This window comes from Solea senegalensis, linkage group LG17 (genome assembly GCF_019176455.1).
Source record: "Solea senegalensis isolate Sse05_10M linkage group LG17, IFAPA_SoseM_1, whole genome shotgun sequence".
NCBI lineage: Eukaryota > Metazoa > Chordata > Actinopteri > Pleuronectiformes > Soleidae > Solea > Solea senegalensis.
The window spans coordinates 8,452,259-8,468,881 of NC_058037.1; the positions used below are offsets into that span (position 1 = coordinate 8,452,259).

General features: G+C 39.5%; 4 protein-coding genes across 5 annotated transcripts; 2 read left to right on the forward strand and 2 right to left on the reverse strand.

The window, feature by feature from the left end:
- Positions 1-148: 148 nt before the first annotated feature.
- Positions 149-3,857, reverse strand: LOC122783813 (mitochondrial chaperone BCS1). The gene is made up of 7 exons (XM_044048670.1): positions 3,179-3,857; positions 2,585-2,724; positions 2,297-2,491; positions 2,065-2,128; positions 1,416-1,588; positions 614-731; positions 149-447 (listed from the first exon to the last, which is right to left on the reverse strand). The coding sequence occupies exons 1-7, from the start codon at positions 3,496-3,498 to the stop codon at positions 195-197; spliced, it is 1,263 nt and encodes a 420-aa protein (XP_043904605.1). The 5' UTR covers positions 3,499-3,857; the 3' UTR covers positions 149-194.
- A 411-nt stretch (positions 3,858-4,268) lies between these two features.
- Positions 4,269-6,918, reverse strand: hddc2 (HD domain containing 2). The gene is made up of 6 exons (XM_044048510.1): positions 6,810-6,918; positions 6,061-6,182; positions 5,797-5,899; positions 5,451-5,519; positions 5,209-5,347; positions 4,269-4,962 (listed from the first exon to the last, which is right to left on the reverse strand). The coding sequence occupies exons 1-6, from the start codon at positions 6,882-6,884 to the stop codon at positions 4,811-4,813; spliced, it is 660 nt and encodes a 219-aa protein (XP_043904445.1). The 5' UTR covers positions 6,885-6,918; the 3' UTR covers positions 4,269-4,810.
- A 215-nt stretch (positions 6,919-7,133) lies between these two features.
- Positions 7,134-8,905, forward strand: cenpw (centromere protein W). The gene is made up of 3 exons (XM_044048511.1): positions 7,134-7,316; positions 7,412-7,525; positions 8,690-8,905. Exons 1-3 carry the CDS (start codon positions 7,230-7,232, stop codon positions 8,714-8,716), a joined length of 228 nt encoding a protein of 75 aa, XP_043904446.1. The 5' UTR covers positions 7,134-7,229; the 3' UTR covers positions 8,717-8,905.
- Positions 8,906-8,982: 77 nt separating this feature from the next.
- Positions 8,983-14,669, forward strand: LOC122783802 (R-spondin-3-like). Of its 2 annotated transcripts, none has more exons than XM_044048646.1 (5): positions 8,983-13,049; positions 13,293-13,484; positions 13,883-14,023; positions 14,131-14,277; positions 14,359-14,424. In XM_044048646.1, exons 1-5 carry the CDS (start codon positions 12,965-12,967, stop codon positions 14,388-14,390), a joined length of 597 nt encoding a protein of 198 aa, XP_043904581.1. In that variant the 5' UTR covers positions 8,983-12,964; the 3' UTR covers positions 14,391-14,424. The 2 variants fall into 2 exon arrangements, with proteins under 2 accessions (XP_043904581.1, XP_043904580.1); XM_044048645.1 differs by having other exon boundaries at positions 8,985-13,049; positions 14,391-14,669.
- The last annotated feature ends 1,954 nt before the right edge of the window (positions 14,670-16,623 follow it).

A 16,623-nucleotide genomic window follows, 5' to 3' on the forward strand; every position in this document is an offset into this window, starting at 1 on the left:
TCTCAGCTGTATTGTAGGAAAGAGATTGATCGTTTCCGTCATCAAGTCGTTTTTTTGTGCTTGTGTGTTTTGTGGTGTCTAGGACTTTTACACTGTAGAGCTCATTCATAACTTTTAACTGGAAATGTAAAAACAACGTACTCATGAGTGCCATATTTCTCTTTATTTAGCTGTCATTCTCCAAACATCTTCAGTCATCCTCTTATGTGGGCAACATTGTCTATAGACCCCGCGGGGTCTGATTTGTGCAGCAGAAAATGTCCTTGCACCTGAGCAGCACTGATCTCGGAGTGGGCGGCTAACGCTATCTCCGCAAACCGCTCTCCTTCGGACGCAGGCTCCTTTGGGTAGAACCTCCGGAACATCTGCGTGAGCTGCCAGTGCGTGCAGTGGCCGATGTACTGCTTCATATCCACGCGGCCGGGCCGGATCAGCGCCGCGTCTAACCTGTGTGCACAGAACTCAAAGTGAATGCCACTGAAAAACAAGTAGTTAGTGTTTTGTGATAGCAAATATCTATCCATCAGAAAAAAGATGCATCGCAACATTACTATTCATGTGAAATACAACATTTATCTTTTTTTTTTCTTGTGTGTTCTGATTATGTTCTTACCTTTCAATAAAGTTGGTGGTCATGAAAACTATTCTGGCCTCCGATGAAGCCACTCCATCCAGAGAGTTGAGCAGACCGCTGAAGGTCAGTCGTCCCATTCCCTGGTAGGCCAGAGGGTCTGTGAGGCGAACACAGATGTAATGTAACCCTCAAATTAGAATTATGCACATAGGACAGCTGCAGTTGTACCAGGCACCTGAGCAGAGCATTTTTAATTGTTGATGCGTGCCAAGAATTTAAAGCTACAGTCTGTGACTTTTGGTGATTTGTTGTTGTTGAGGTTATTATGATGCCACTGTTTGGTGTTCATGAACAAAAATGATGTCACGTTATTTGTACTATGACAAAAACAGGCTCTGCCAAGCAATACTATCAGACCTGACTGAGTGAGTGTTTGTATTTCTACACTGGCAGCACAGGGGCGGACGGGGGCTACAAAGGTTTATCCCATCAAAGTGCTAGTGTTTTTTTGAGCCGTAGAATTCATTCTGAAGCTTTTCATGGGCACTTTTTTGTGTTTTTCTGGTCATTTGCCAAAGCGTTTGTAGGTTCCTTGTTTCACTAGTGCAATCTTGCCATTGACTCCATCTGTCTTGACATATAAAAAAAACCAAATCACTTTCTGTATGTGGCACGGGATGTTGCTGGGTGACAAACCATCTGAACACTCCTATACTAAGGTACAAATAGAGTTGTGTGGAGCTGAGAGGCTTAATCGGCTAGTTAAATGACAGTTTTAAAATAGAAGAGCAGGAAAAAAAAAAAAAATTTTCAATCCAAAATCACCTCCTCTTCTACTTACTCTCTGTGGGAAGCAGCTCTCGACTGACGAAGGCTGCGTCTACATCCTCCAGCAGTATGATGCTTTGCTGCGGTGCCACGCTCAGCAGGTGGTTCAGACGGTCATCGGACAGACTCCGGTCACTCAGACTCATCAGACAGATGCTGTAGCCCAGCTCACCTGCCAGTGCCGTGCTGAAGTACGGTGATACAAAAACAGGACATGGGAGTAAAACCAGAGTTTGATATGTAAAGCTATAGTCCAGAATTCTAAAACAGATTGATTTGCAGTTTTAAGACAGAGGCTTACAGACATGACAAACATAAATTGTGAAATAAAAACACACTAAAACTAGATAAAAACTATGAGATAAAAGTGCTCCCGGCTCCACTAAATAAGACTTAGTACATGATAAATAAATAAAAGAACAACTGACCAGTACAATAATAAGAATCAATAAAATCAATCTAGTACAAAATTTAAAAATATATAAAAATCAAATAAATAATCTGATGGTCGTAGGCTGCTATTGACTCTTATTACAGCAGCTTTAGGATTTCAACAAATAACATGATAAAATGTTTCAGAAACAAGATTTAACTTGACCCAAGTCCATCCTTCAGTTACACTAAAACTGTAAAGTAAATAAGAACAACCTTAGCACACTCACATAAAACTACTTTTGCCACATCCTGGGGGTCCATACAGCAGATATCCTCTTCTGTAGGGAATGCCTGCAGATAAACGACACATAATCCTGATCAAAAACACACAATTTTTATCAAAACAGTTGTGGTTTTGTACAGTTAAGTTGACCAGCTACGAACCCAACAAAAACAAACAATAACAAAACATTTATTATATCAAGCTTGACTGAAAATGTCCTTGTGTGTGTACTTTACCTCTGTCTGTGTACCACTTGGGGTTTCCAATAAAGTCCTTCACATCGTCCACAATCCTGTCAGCCACGCCAGCCTCCAGGACCACAGAGCTGAGGGGTCTGCGTCGCCGCGGAAACCCAAAGGGCCTCCACTCACCACCCATGGCTGTGTACATGACTGTCCGCCCCTCCTCCTGCTTCAGGGCCAGTTCTCTTGCTATAAGACATGATGGACAGCTTGCAGTAAGTGACCACTGTGCACAACAAAGAGTTAAACACAACTTTGAGAAACTGTATTTCTGGCTTATACCTTCTTGTAAGATATTAAAGAAGATCTGTCTGTCTCTGCCTAAAGCAGTGAACGTCACAGACTCCCACGGGGTTCCAGTGTGCAGATCCACCATCTGCTTCTCTCTGGTCCTCTCGACCCTGATCCACTTCCTCCCGTACCTGCAATGGATAAAAGCTGTGATCATTAATGCTGATGTTATTATCATTAATATTTATAATTATCATTAATGCTGGTTAAAATGTTTAATCATCAAAATGACCAGCCAAAGTTCAAACTGAGCTTAAGCATTATTGTGGTTGTTGGTCAGAAACTGCTGATCACACACAGTTTACAGAGGTCAGAGGAAAATGGCTGCTAAACTACAGTAACAGTAACTCGAATAACCAATCGTTACACCCAAGGTATGCAGATCATCTCCGAATGTACAACACAGTAAAAGTTGAAGGTGGGCTACAGCAGCAGAAGCCCACTGGACACCACTTTGTTATGTGTCCTCCTATGCAGCTGATATATGGGGCCAGTGACTGTATGGAGGTCAGGATGTTGGACAGCTTTAACATCATGCAAAGCAGTAAAACACTACATGTATAGTATTGTGTGTATTCTTCTGACCATATGATGTGGTTTCCAGGGCTTGGGTGGAAGTCAAACTGCGTGTGCACCCGTCCACTCTCATGAGCCAGGTAAGAAGTCTCCACACTCAGATGCTGTGTGTGCCTGGCGTGCTTGGTGATCCAGCTCAGCAGCCAGTGGTAGCTCTTGTCCCTGCTGGGAACCTCCAGAGTGATCATGTAATGTCTGCGGAAGAAGATCATCCCCACCTGTGCACCTTTCCTGGCCACTGCCAATGCTGTCCCCACCCCAACCAGCCCAAAACCAGCCCCAAAGTATGGGTTGTCCTTGAGGCTGTCCAGGAAGTCTGACAGGGGCATGCTGCTGATATCTGCTGATCAGTCTCTATTAAACCGTTCTAACGCCTTGTAGGAGCGCGGGTTTGCAGACATTCATTTGGAGATGAGTGAGGAAGTCCAGAGTGAGGAAGTCCAGAGTGAGGAAGTCCAGACAGGTTAGACGTGTACTGCAATGAAGCAGAACAGTCTACAACAGCTACTGTTTACGTTATAATTAACGTCCAGTTATTCATATCCACTCTCACTTGACTCCTTCTTCTTCATCTCCTGCGGTAAACTCGTGACATTGGCGGTGTCCAGTGTAAACAGAGTCCAGTTCAGCCGACTACAATCCCCATGTGAGCGAAGCCGTGCGTCCGCGATTTCGCTCCGTGCGGCGACCTCTACTACACTTCCTGTGTTCGATATATATCATTCCCACGGTTCGCCTGCGCAGAAACATTCGTTCCTCCTCCCGTGTAATGTTTACGCAAGCAAAGTAACAAAATAGAAATAACTGCAGAAAATCTTTAAATTAAGCAAAAATAACAACCATTCAGTGTTCAAAAGAGAGGAGGTAATTACTCCTAGTTTAAGTACTCATATTTAAACTGAGTATTACAGTTTTATGTTACTTCACTACATGTGAGAGGGAAATATAGTGCATCTTACCATAAAACACTGGTGTAAGTCACCTGCCAAGTTCGACGCCTGTCAACCATTTCACAGTTATGCGTCATGGGTTGAAATTATATAATATTATAATAATATAATAATTATATTAATAATAATTTACTCATCACAGATTTGAGGACCTTTTTACAAAGCCTTTTATTGAAAGAAGACATTTGTATATTAGCTTTCAAGTTTTTTTTAAAGATGCATTTATACAATTAAACACTGCTCTATAAATAACAGCTTTATGGCTGATATATCCAATATCACACATATTTTAAAACAAATATCACATGGGACTCTTTTTATAATCATGTTTATGGATGTTTCAGGTCTTGAAAAGACACCCTCACCAAGGTTAAAATCAAAAACAAAAAAGATCACAATAGAATGAAATGTACAGAGTGAAATGTAATAACAAAGAACACAAGCTCTATGCAACATATTAAAATAGATTTTTAAAAGATTTGCATAAAAACTTTGACCACTATTTATTCATAATTTATTATACAGATTTACAGAACAGCATCGAATTGACAGACACACTGTTGTAAAACAGAAACCTCCAACTGTAGAGCACAATTGTAATCCTCAAAAATACCGTTTCCCACATCTGGTCATGTGACATAGTTGTGCGTGCTTGTTTGCAAATTTTGTGTCCAGTATCTCTGTCACTCCACTAAGGAGGAGCTTGTGTGTTACACCGAGATTCTACAGTGGCAGTTTTCAAGTCCCCAGAATTCTTTGTACCATCAGCTTTTGCCATGCGATTCCTTCTTTCTTCATTCAATGAACTGAGGAGCTGGAGCACATCTGGGTGATGAAAACGGCCTGACGACAAACGAAAATGTAAAAATTAAATTATACAAAATGTAAGTGAAAGGAACCTGCGTTTAAATCTCACAAATATGAGTTTTCATATTAAAAAATGACTCAAAAACAGAGTTTCAAGACTTGTAAAACATGAAGTAGAATGGTTCCTCAGATGCACATGTATACACTAAACAAGGAACCAATACAGGAAGGAAGGAACAAAGACACAAATTAAGGTCAAACCAAAACAGAATTAAAAGTCACCATTGGTGGAGTCAAAGAATTCCTGAAGTCTTCCAGGTGTTTCCTCTAACTCTTCATACTCGTGAGCCTGCAGGATCATCTCCAGAAGGTCGAACTGTTTCACCAACCTAGCCTCTGCACTGCTCTGGTTTTCATACTCCTGCAGATAAGAGACGTGTGTGTTATTCAACACCCATGTAATCATAAAGGGACTTTGTAATCTGTTCTGCTGAGGCTACTGTTAGATTAATTTAACCATTTACCTCCCAGAGTCCAAAAATCTCTTGTCTGAGCCCCTCTGGCAGCAGACCTGATAAATGCCTCATCGCTTCCTAAGAGATCAGAATTGAAAATACTTCATTGATCCTGATATGAGGTTGTTGCAGGTGATCCAACAAGAATGGAAATAAATGTGAGTAAAATACATATAGAAATACAAGGGGTATCTGCAAATGTGTACATTAAACTACCATAAATAGAATAAGAAACCAAATAAGAAACAGTATAGTACTGTATAGTATATAATGTACTATACACTGCAAGAGCAGAAACATGCTGTAGGTCAAAAACTTTATTGTAGCTGTAAAGTAAATGCTGTTGATGTCTTGCCTCTTCTCTCCTGTGTTTCTCCTCTTTGCTGACATTGTCTGAAGGAGCGATATCTCCCACAATGCACTCTGCCATATCATGAACCAGTGCCAGCTTTATACACCTGTGGAGACACAATTACGTCACAGTAGTTTGATGTTAATAAATGCAGATTGCAGACAGGGCTACATCTTGTCAGTCTTCAATGAGTTCATGTGTTTTCCATCAGCTACAGATGCATTGTCAAACTGTGTGATTTGTTCGGTTGTGGAGAGTGGGACCCACCTGTCCTTGTCAACCGTGGGGTCAGTGATGGTCAGGGACATCATGGCCATGCGGTACATGTGGTCTGATACACTCTCTGGTTTCTTCACATTCCTGTAAACCCAACCTGTCCGCGGCACTCTCTGCAAGCAGGATCACACACAACACAAGGCATTAGGGACATAAAGTCTAAATGGTTTTGTTTTTATAAATCTCTCTCTCACATTACTGAATCAGCAGAGTGACTCTGTCTTTGTGTTGTTCTACAGCCTGTATACAAAGCACTTAATCAGCTGATTATTCAATAATAAAAAATACACTCACGAGTCACTTTATTAGGTACACCAGTTAATCATAATCTAATCAGCCAATTGCATGACAGTAATGCAATGTAGTTAGGCATGTAGGTGTCAACATTGTCACTTAATCCAAATCCATTTTTAATAAAATAAAGTGCGTGGTAAATTATTAATAAACACTACACAGAACCATTCTAGGTCCTCCATCTGTCATGGCTGTTATTTGTATCTGCAGGGAGCACAAGATAGTATTAGTTATTGTTGACTCAATAAGGACTTTATTTTCAATCTAACATACTGTTGGTTATTTACTAAATTACAGCAGCAATTTGTTTCCACGTCGTTCTATGTGTGTGTGCACAACATTATCAAGTCACGCTGTCCCAGATCCGTTTAAATCAAACCGTTGTTAATATTATGTACAGGGACGTAAACACGTGCAAGAAGCTTGAGTGTGGACAGAAGTCTTACTTTGAGTTGTCCTATAAGTTTCATAAACTGAAGTAAATTGCTCATGTCGGTTGCTGCCTCCATCGTGGCCGCCATCGCTGTCCGCCGCAACTGACTGTTAAACTCGCGGTCGCTAGATGGCAGCATAAGCAAAGGAACGAGTCTCAAAATCGTCTCTAAAATCATTGTTGGAGGATTGTTGTTTCTTTTTACATGTACATTGAAATAATCATTAATACATTGTACTATTCGGGTACATTATACTATTTAAAAAAATTATCAGACGTACACCTATGGGTGGCAGTACTGCAGCAACAGACGATATAAACGACAAGGAAACACACGAAGAAGAAGCACGTACACCCAGGAAGTAGAAGAAGCGGGACATTGAAAAACGTAAACAACCTTTTTGCTGGCGCGCGGTTGGAACATTTGCTCAAAATGTTGAACAAGGCACCAAAACTGAAATCTATCATTAAAACGAAAACGAAGAGTAATATCAACGTGAAACCAACATCGGAAGCGATGGTAGGAAATCATTATGTATTGGTTCCACTCGTGGGTAAATTCAAGTTAAGCTAGCCGACGTAAATAACCAACCGGTTTTCTCCGCGTTTCCTCAGATAGAACTACTGACATTGTTGTTTCTGAGCAACCTGGCAGAGGAGGCCAAGACCAACGCGTTTGAAGAAAAATCTGCTAGGATCAGAGCTCATAACGTGAAAGCTGTCTCCAAGGTGAGTTTACTTTTCATATCCTGTGTGTAAAGATTGTCTGGCTCTTACTTGTGCTAACATTTCTCCAAAATGGTGTCTCTTATAAAACACTTTATGCTTTTGACCAAAAGTGTTTGAGGAACAACACGGCGATGATAGACATGCTGTGTTTTGAATTTCATTTATTTGGTTTGAAACATTGACAATACATGCAGTTACATACCGTTGTATGTTTTTTCTATGGGGTTACTATTCTTTATTGAATATCTTGAAATGACTCTTGATGCTTATTTTGTCAATTCAGTTCCACTTTTAATGTATTCTACATAAACCCCCATCATCTAAGTTTAAGTTGATGTTGATGTAAAGAAGATTATTGCCAGGAATGCACTAAACGTAATTTAAAATTCAGTTGGTTTACACATCACACTGTTTTATCAAATACATTGTATTCAGGATTGTTCTTACGTTAAATGAGCTACTGTGCTTCAAGATGCTGTTACTTAAATACCGGCTTTCATAATCTCTGTTTTATTTTTTCACTGCATTGACAATAAAGTTAAAGTTAGTTTTTATTAATCCCCTTAGGGAAAGTATTCCTCTGCATTTTTGACCCATCCTAGAATTAGGAGCAGTGGGCTGCCACACTGAGTGGCGCCCGGGGAGCATTGGGGGGTTGGGTACCATGCTCAGGGGTACCCCAGCCCTTTTTGGCCGGGTGGGGATTTGAACCGGCGACCTTCTGGTTACAAGTCAAGTTCCCTTTCCACTTGGCCACGGGCTGCCCAAAAAAATGTTTCTTTTATCATAATTTGAGTGTGTTAAAGGTGTACATATAAACTGAGTCAGTAACAGCTGAGGTTGCTTGTGAGTGTAATAAGTTTCAAATGAAACAAGAAATAAGAGCAACAAGTATCATCAAACTTTCACCAATGTGTCTATTTTTATAAAACAATTTATGTTAAAATGTAATCAGATGTAAATACAAAAATTCCTTTCCCCCCCGCACACCCCTGTTTGTGTTTTTGAACCCATTTGGTTTGCTATTGTACTGAACTTTATTGTTGTGATACAGTTGTTTGCTTTGGATACAAGTGTTTGCCAAATGGCTAAATGCAATGCTGTTGACAATAATTATGTGGAAGCTGAGCTTGATAATACATCCAAATTCTTTCTCTTTTATAGAAAATGCTGAAAAAGGCAAGAGGATGAAGAGTGGAATTAATCACTGTAATTTGTATGACATTTTATGTCATTTTAATTTTTAACAAACATTGCAAATGTCATTGTGAATGATATTTCCAATATTTGTTTTATTCTGAATTTAATTTTTGAATCTTTTTATCTTGTGCAAGCAAATGTTTTGACTTTATATTCTTTATTAAATGTTTGTGAATGTTACAGTATAATGTGTCATATTTTCTTAATCTCAGATCTGCAATCTGTGATGCAAAAAATATGTTTTCTTTTTTAATATTCAAATCAAAATTCATAGATTGGAAACACCTTTTTGTTCCAATGATGGCAAATGATCAGAAATACACAAAAGTATTTATATTTACTATTTTAAAGCAGTATAGATCTCAGGATACTGGGTATATTAAGCTATGTTTGAACTCTGGAGGGGCCACACAGTGGTTTACGTGGTTAGCACTGTTGCCTCACAGCAAGCCGGTTTCTGGTTCACGCCCCAGTCCAGGCCGTTTTGTGTGGAGTTTGCATGTTCTGTGTGTGCGTGTGGGTTTTCTCCAGGTTCTTCAGTTTCCATGTCCAAAAACATGGTGAGGTTACTTGCCTGCTCTGACTCTCTGATGAGTGATTGTTTGTCTCATTTTGTACCCCGCCTTTTGCCGTACGTCAGCTTGGATTTGCACCAGCAGCCCTCATGTGGAGGATAAAGGCTTGCACAATGAATGTATGAACTCTTAAGTTGTAAATGGCTCAGGATGTATTAGCACGTTCAAGTCTTTTCACCTCTTATCTGACTCTGTCTATTATCCGTCATGCTCTGTCGCGTGCTTTGCAGCCTCCTCACTGAGTGTGGGCTCAGCCTCCTTCCAAATTCCTCACTTCTTCATGCTTTATAGATTATCTGATGGTTCAGATGATATCCTCTTCATTCCTTATCACCACTCCTTATTGTGAGTGGTGAAAAGGTCACAGTCAGATTATAAATTGCTCAACCAAACAGTATGTGCCTCAATTGTTTCTAACCTGTCGATGCAACTTCAGCAGCTGGTCATCCAAAGAATGTCTCTGGATCATGTTATACCAGACTCACATTTTACTGACCTGATCCAGTCGTAAATGGTTTGCACATGGTCAGTGTAAAAGCAGTACATTATGTGCTTTCACACAAAAATGCAGAAGGTGCAGCTTCAATGTCCGATTGCATGTACGTATCGTTCTTCAAAGTACAAATGTGTACTCTTGTGTCTTTATTCAGCTGTTTCTTTCTAGCCATGTCTGTGGTAGTTTGTCAGAGATATAAGTAACACAGTTAATATCTGAAATATAAAATGATGTCTTTTTTTTTTACCTTTGCACTGTAGTTGTGACTCTTGCAAGTCTTTTCATCCCTTAAAGTCCTTCTTTTGTTTTGTTAACATTTATTCAGCAATGGTCTAGTTACATCAATTTATACCTTAATCAATATATAAGGTAACTTGAGGAAAATGGTGCATATCAATGAAAAGCAAAATCTGATCATGCAGGAAACAAAATCCATTGAACTCGTACTGTTTTTCAGAAGGGTATTGTGAACAGAAACTTGAAGTTGCTTCTAAACTTTTGGCCTGTATTGTGTACATGTCCATACACTTTGCATTGAACACTAACTCTATTACTCGCTTGGATCATAACAACTTTTGCTTGTTGTAATTGTTTTTGTAATTGTATTCCACAACCTCCAATGGTTGTTTTCTTCAAGAAACTGATCTGGCACCCCAGCGAGTGTAGATTTCGTCATGTTTATGTTCCTAGTCAGGTCGAGGGGATGTTACGGGGTTTGTTATAGCCTCGCCCTTCCGACCCCTGAACCCTGCGACACCTCTCAGCGGTCTCTACACGGCTCTTCTCTGCTTGACTCTCCTGTTGTTATTATAGAACCCTCTAATATTTGACGAGGCACCTTCATACTATACATACTAATATAAAACTATTTCCTCTCAAATTTCTAGGGAAGGGAGCTATTTAGGATATATGTTACGCAGCATATCTCACATACATTATGGTTTGGTTACAGTGATGAGAATTCATATTTTCATATTATTTTGCATATGAGAACAGAGTAGTTTTTCCATATTATTTCATTCATCCATAGATCATATGGCAATGCTCCATCACATACAAAATCAGTTATACATTAAAAAAAGAAGCACAATTGCAATATCTAAGAAATATTTTTGATATTTTCCACAAGTTTTCGAGATGAACTTCCTCTCACTGTTGCCTCTGAACAGAACTGTCTAAACCACTAGATGCAGACAGAAGGATGATGTTGTTGGCTGGCTGCACACACAGAGGCTCCTCTGAGGTGTTTATGTATCATTTTCTCCAGGTTTGCTGCTGTTCTTGAAGGATTTAAAAAAAAAACAAAAAAACCCACACACTCTTCACCCGTTATCAAAACAAAGAGGTAGCCCAGCCACAATGTTCCTCGTCTGTTTAGTTCGTGTGTGTGTGTGCATGTGTCTGAACACCTGTTGACAATTTAAGGCTGCCAGCATATCGCCCTGTCCAGCTCCTCTCTCGCATACAGTAAATCAAAGAAGTGTAAAGAATCCCACCGCATCGCTCCTGCTAATTCCTCTTTTGACATTTTCCCAGACAAGCCAAGATGTAAGAGAGCATGACAGTCCATTCTGGCAGAGATGTTATTGTGATAAGTAACAGTTCCTTTCTTAATGAGGAGCACATGGTTTCACAGGTTTCATAAATACGTTGCTGTTTCTGTTTATTTCCCGCCACAGAAATGGCATCACGCCAGCATAAAAACAATACGACAACATTTGTAACATTTTTACAAATCACCATGCAGTATATCACCAATTATTGCCTGTTAACAAATGTAATCATTTGCGACACAATAAGCATTGACAGGCTATGGGAGGTCGAAAACTATGCATGAAGGAGCAGTTCAAATCTGTTTTGGAGAAGTACTGAAAGAACCACAGACTTCCCAAAACAGACGATAATATACAACAAGATGTCAAACAACAAATCTCCCACAGGACTGAAACTTTCATCACATTCCAGAGGCTTTGTGGGAATCACCAGTCCTTTCTGACACCTCCAACTCTCCAGTTTTGTTTTCTTATCATTCTGTAGTCAAATCACTTTGTGCTTTTTTTGGTTGTTTTCTAAACCCACGGCTTAATTGTACACATGCACTGGCCATTTGTGGCTTAAGTCGAAACGTCTGGGAAGTGTAGGTTTTTGGCAGTGCGTGGACTCGTGTCCTTTCCGTAGTTCAAACATTGTGACTTCATCCGGCCTGCGTGACAAGACCCTTGTCATGATTTGTGTCAAAAAACATAGCCATGCCTTTTAAATTACATGGAATCAAATCAGGGTTATTTTTTTTCACCATTGCACACTAACCTTATGTGCCATGAGTCGGTTATTTAAAAATAGAAGTGACTGATGTAGCGTTTTGTGCATTTCATATACACCTGAAATTATACAAGTATCTTTTTATTGTTCAAAATAGAACATATATTTCATTTTGTTGTTAAAAATGAATGGGGAAAAGAAACCTGCCACACAGCTACTTGATGACAGTAACGTGAAACACTGTGGATTCTAGTTTCCTCAATATTTGTGTGGGTTTCAAATAAAACAGTGGCTTCCAGTTGTGTGTCGGAAGGTCCTGCTTAAATGTTAAACTCTGAGAACCTCTTTATCCTGTTCAATTCTGCACAGTGAAGGTCAAACATCCATGTGAAGCAACATTGAGTAAAAACACACAAACTTAATGAAATGATGTAGAATTATAAGAATTAACCGATATTTTAAGATTGCATGATTTTCCGTACATCCTATTTCTGTGCACGAATCAAAGCAAAATCTCCCGGTCCCATTCTGTGTGAGACATTTTAGATATGATCTCAGGAGGAGGGTCGAGCAGAGGAAAAGGAGGTGTGTGTGTGTGTGTGTGTGATACAGACACAGCAGCTAAACCAAACTTTATATTAGCTCTAGGTTGTGACTGTCATATGATGGCTTCTCTTATGTTTGCATTCTTTCATGGCTTCTTTCTGTCGGCTTGAGTGACAGCACGGAATGTACATGGGGTTCTTCCTTGGAAAAATATTTGTGCACTCGACTGCTGTCTCGTCACACGTCTCCTGCATGGATCCAGCTCAATGAAGAGTTTGTTTTTTTTCAACGTGCATCATGATATTTGGGATGTCATGCAAGGTGTCTTTGTGGACTGGATCAATTTCAAAGTGAAGGAAAATGTGGACATCATTATTCATTTGGATTCCGCACTTCATCATTCTAACAATACGTGTAGATGGCACCAAGGTGCTGCAACAGAGACGTAAGTATTCATGTATTATTTCTCATTTCCACTTAGCACCATGCAATGCAACCTTTTAATGTGACTCCATCGTCAATTTAAAGGGATTAACAATGTGGTCAATAGTTCATTTCTCATGAAAAAACAATTTGCCTGTAGAATGCTGTACTAACTCTCAATGTGACACAGGATATTTCATTTGCACAAGGGACGAATATCAAAATTACTCTCTGATCATTTGTACACACTGACCTCTCACGACAGGGAGCTCCTCAGTGACGAGACCGTGTCCGGCAGGTTGCGCATTGTGCTCGGCCCTGAATGGCTGTCTGTCCTGTAAACCTCGCCTCTTCTTCCACCTGGAGTTGGACGGGATGAGGCAGAGGGGCACCTGTCTGTCCACCTGTCCCCGAGGCCACTACGGAAGCCGCTCACCGCACATCAACACCTGTAACAGTAGGTGCCAATGAACATAGAGTAGGGATCAGCCAATAGCTTCATATTTTTTGTAATGGCAGGTTATGGCTCTGTGATAAATGCATCTTTATGAATATGTTATCAGGTCAGTACTGTAAAAAATTTAAAATTGCTGTATCGGTAGATACTCAAGGTTACGATATTGGTTTTGGTATCAGACTCTAAAAAGTGGTATCGATCCATCCCTAACATACTGTATGCAGGAGTAGTGGGATGATGTTTAAGTAGTATTTTGAGGGAACTTGAATGAGACTTGACTGAATGAAATGGGTCTGGATTTATTGAGCAAACAGCTGTGAGTGACCCCTGAGACTCCCTCTGGAAAACTATAGGCGCTACATCACATGGTCACTGACTGAGGTTCCCTCCATTCGCAGGGTGCAAAGAGGACTGCGCTTTCTGCTTCAGCAAAAATTTCTGCACTCGTTGTCGCCCGGGCCACTTTCTGTTTCAAGGCAAATGTGAAAATAGCTGTCCGAAAGGGCTGACGGCAAACGGTGTACTGCAAGAATGCACAGGTGAGATACCGTCACTCTTGCACGTTATTTATGGAGTGCATATGTGTCACCCCATGACCTCAGGAAACTGCAGCACGCTCTATAATATGCGCCACCCCTTGTCTCAGAGTGCCCCATTGGCTGTGAGGCGTGTGTGAGGAGGAACATGTGTGTGAGGTGTCAAGCACATCTGTATGCTCTCCATGGGAGGTGCCACCTCACCTGCCCGACTGGAACTGAGCCTGATGTGCAGCTGATGCAGTGCATCCCCCAAGGTGAGAGCCCACCCCCTTCTCCATCTATCTCTCTAAGAATCCACCACATGGTTATTTCTACTGTTTTCTATTCTATTTCAGTGTCCTCACATCACATCTACTGTCTCCTCTAGTGAACTGTGAGGTTGGTGAGTGGACGGAATGGGGTCCATGTGTTCGGAAAACAGGCCTGCAGGCTTACAAGAAGGGAGAGGAGACGCGCACCAGACAAGTCCCACGAGCCCCAACCGTCTACGGTAATGTGACAGAGATCAGGAGGCGTGTGATCAAAAAGAGACACAGCCCTATAGAAACACATTTCTGACATTACAGAGCTCTTGAACTTTCATTGCACTATACAAGTCAATTTTAACTGACACTTTTATCGAAAGAATAAAGTGTAGGGAAGGGGGTGAGGGGTTCATGCATCAAAACAAATCAAAAACAGGGAGGTGGGAGGGATGGGGGGGTAGAGATGTCAGGGTTGTCCCTTGTTATCCATCAGAAATATTAATTACTCTTTTGAGAGTTTGTTTGCACGAGATGTTCCATTGTTCTTCTTCATCCATCTCCAGGGACCATTTAATTTTCATTTGACTCTAAGCTTGTCAATTATTCTTTCCATTTCTTTAATCTCATTAACTGTTCATCTCCAAGTGCTCATGGATGGAGGGTTAACGTATTGTTAAATAAAGATTGAGAATAAAGATAAAGATAAAGTATTGTTGGCTCTATTGGTAAAATGTTTTGTTATTTTATACAGAAATTCATTCCAAAATTTTGTCAGCACTGGCATTCCCTACTGTACTGAATTTTGTTGTGAAAATATCCTCGTATTTATTTACCCTACAGGAATCTCTCCAGTATTTTGAGTGTGTCGTTTCAAAGATTTGTTTATATCTCCAGTCCAAAATTATTCTTGCCAGTTTGTTCTCCCATTGTTTTTGTCTGTAGTGTTATCCACATATCATTTTGTTTCCATTGTGGCAGTTTCTGTTTTCATTCATGAACTGCAATAATTTATGCTTACTTTGTTCTGCGTGTCTCTCTGCTGTTTCATTCTGAACTTTATCATTTTTTATTAGGTGGAAAATCTGGATCTCTCTCAAATATAAACTGTCCCTTTCAAGTGAATAGCAGAATATGTTTCCAATTTGTTCTACACAGTTATAATTTTATTTTTGCATATCTTTTGAGGGTAAAAGAAAGGGTAGTGTTGCAGTGCCAGTTTTCCAGATTAGTTTCCATTTAGCTTGTCCATCCATTTCATTATTGTTTCTACTTGTTTGGCTTGAAAATAGGTCAGTAACATATATATATATATATATATATATATATATATATATATATATATATATATATATATATATATATATGTATGTATGTATGTATGTATGTATGTATATATACATATATACAAATATAAATTGAAGCTACTATGTGGGATGGGGACATATTCTATTTAATACTGAGTCTGGTATTTTTTTTTTATTCCAATATTTATAATTGTTTCTGTATGAAGTCTTTGTATCTCCAGTAAAGTTAATTATTTATTTTCTTCAAATCCCATTTAAATGTATGTCTATCATTAAGTTCTGGTGGTACCGCTTTACCAACAACTATAATTTCACATTTATTTCCATTTACATTATAACCAGAATGTTTGTTTCTATTACATTACTAACCCATTGTTCTGGGGATGTTAAATACATAACAACATCTGTATATAATGCCAGTTTAATCCTTTAATGTTATGAGTTTCCCTTATATTTTCAGTGAGTGCTTCCCTATGTACATTGCAAACATAATTGGTGGTAGAGGGTCTCCTTGTATTGTCCCTTTTATGAATTACTTTACTGTGGATATTGGCTTTTTATACATTCCCTGGAGGCATCTGTTGAAATGTTCCAGATTTTCCTCCATTATCTTTATATATCGGTCCATAATACTTCCTCAGTCAGCAACCCATCCTTTTACAACAGATACAACAGATGATGAATACAACATACAAAAGAATAAAACAAGAGTTCAGTCTGGACCTGAAGTCATCTATAGTGTCTGGTGCTGCCCTGACAAGCCGGGAGAATAGGGAAGGCACACCCTCTGCTGGCCAGTTACAGGCTTTCATTACATTCAAAACAAAACAAATATGTGCTGCCCAAAACAATTAAAGAACTTCTCTTTAAAATCACACACCCATATTGCCCTTTCAATTATGTTATCCACAAATACATCCCTAATATAAATGAAAAATTTACCTTTTTCAACAATTTGACAAAAACATCAGAACATTTTGGATTAAAAAAAAGACCCAGTACTGATATTCAAAAATCCTATTTTTTCAACAATATTTAATGAACTTGCTCA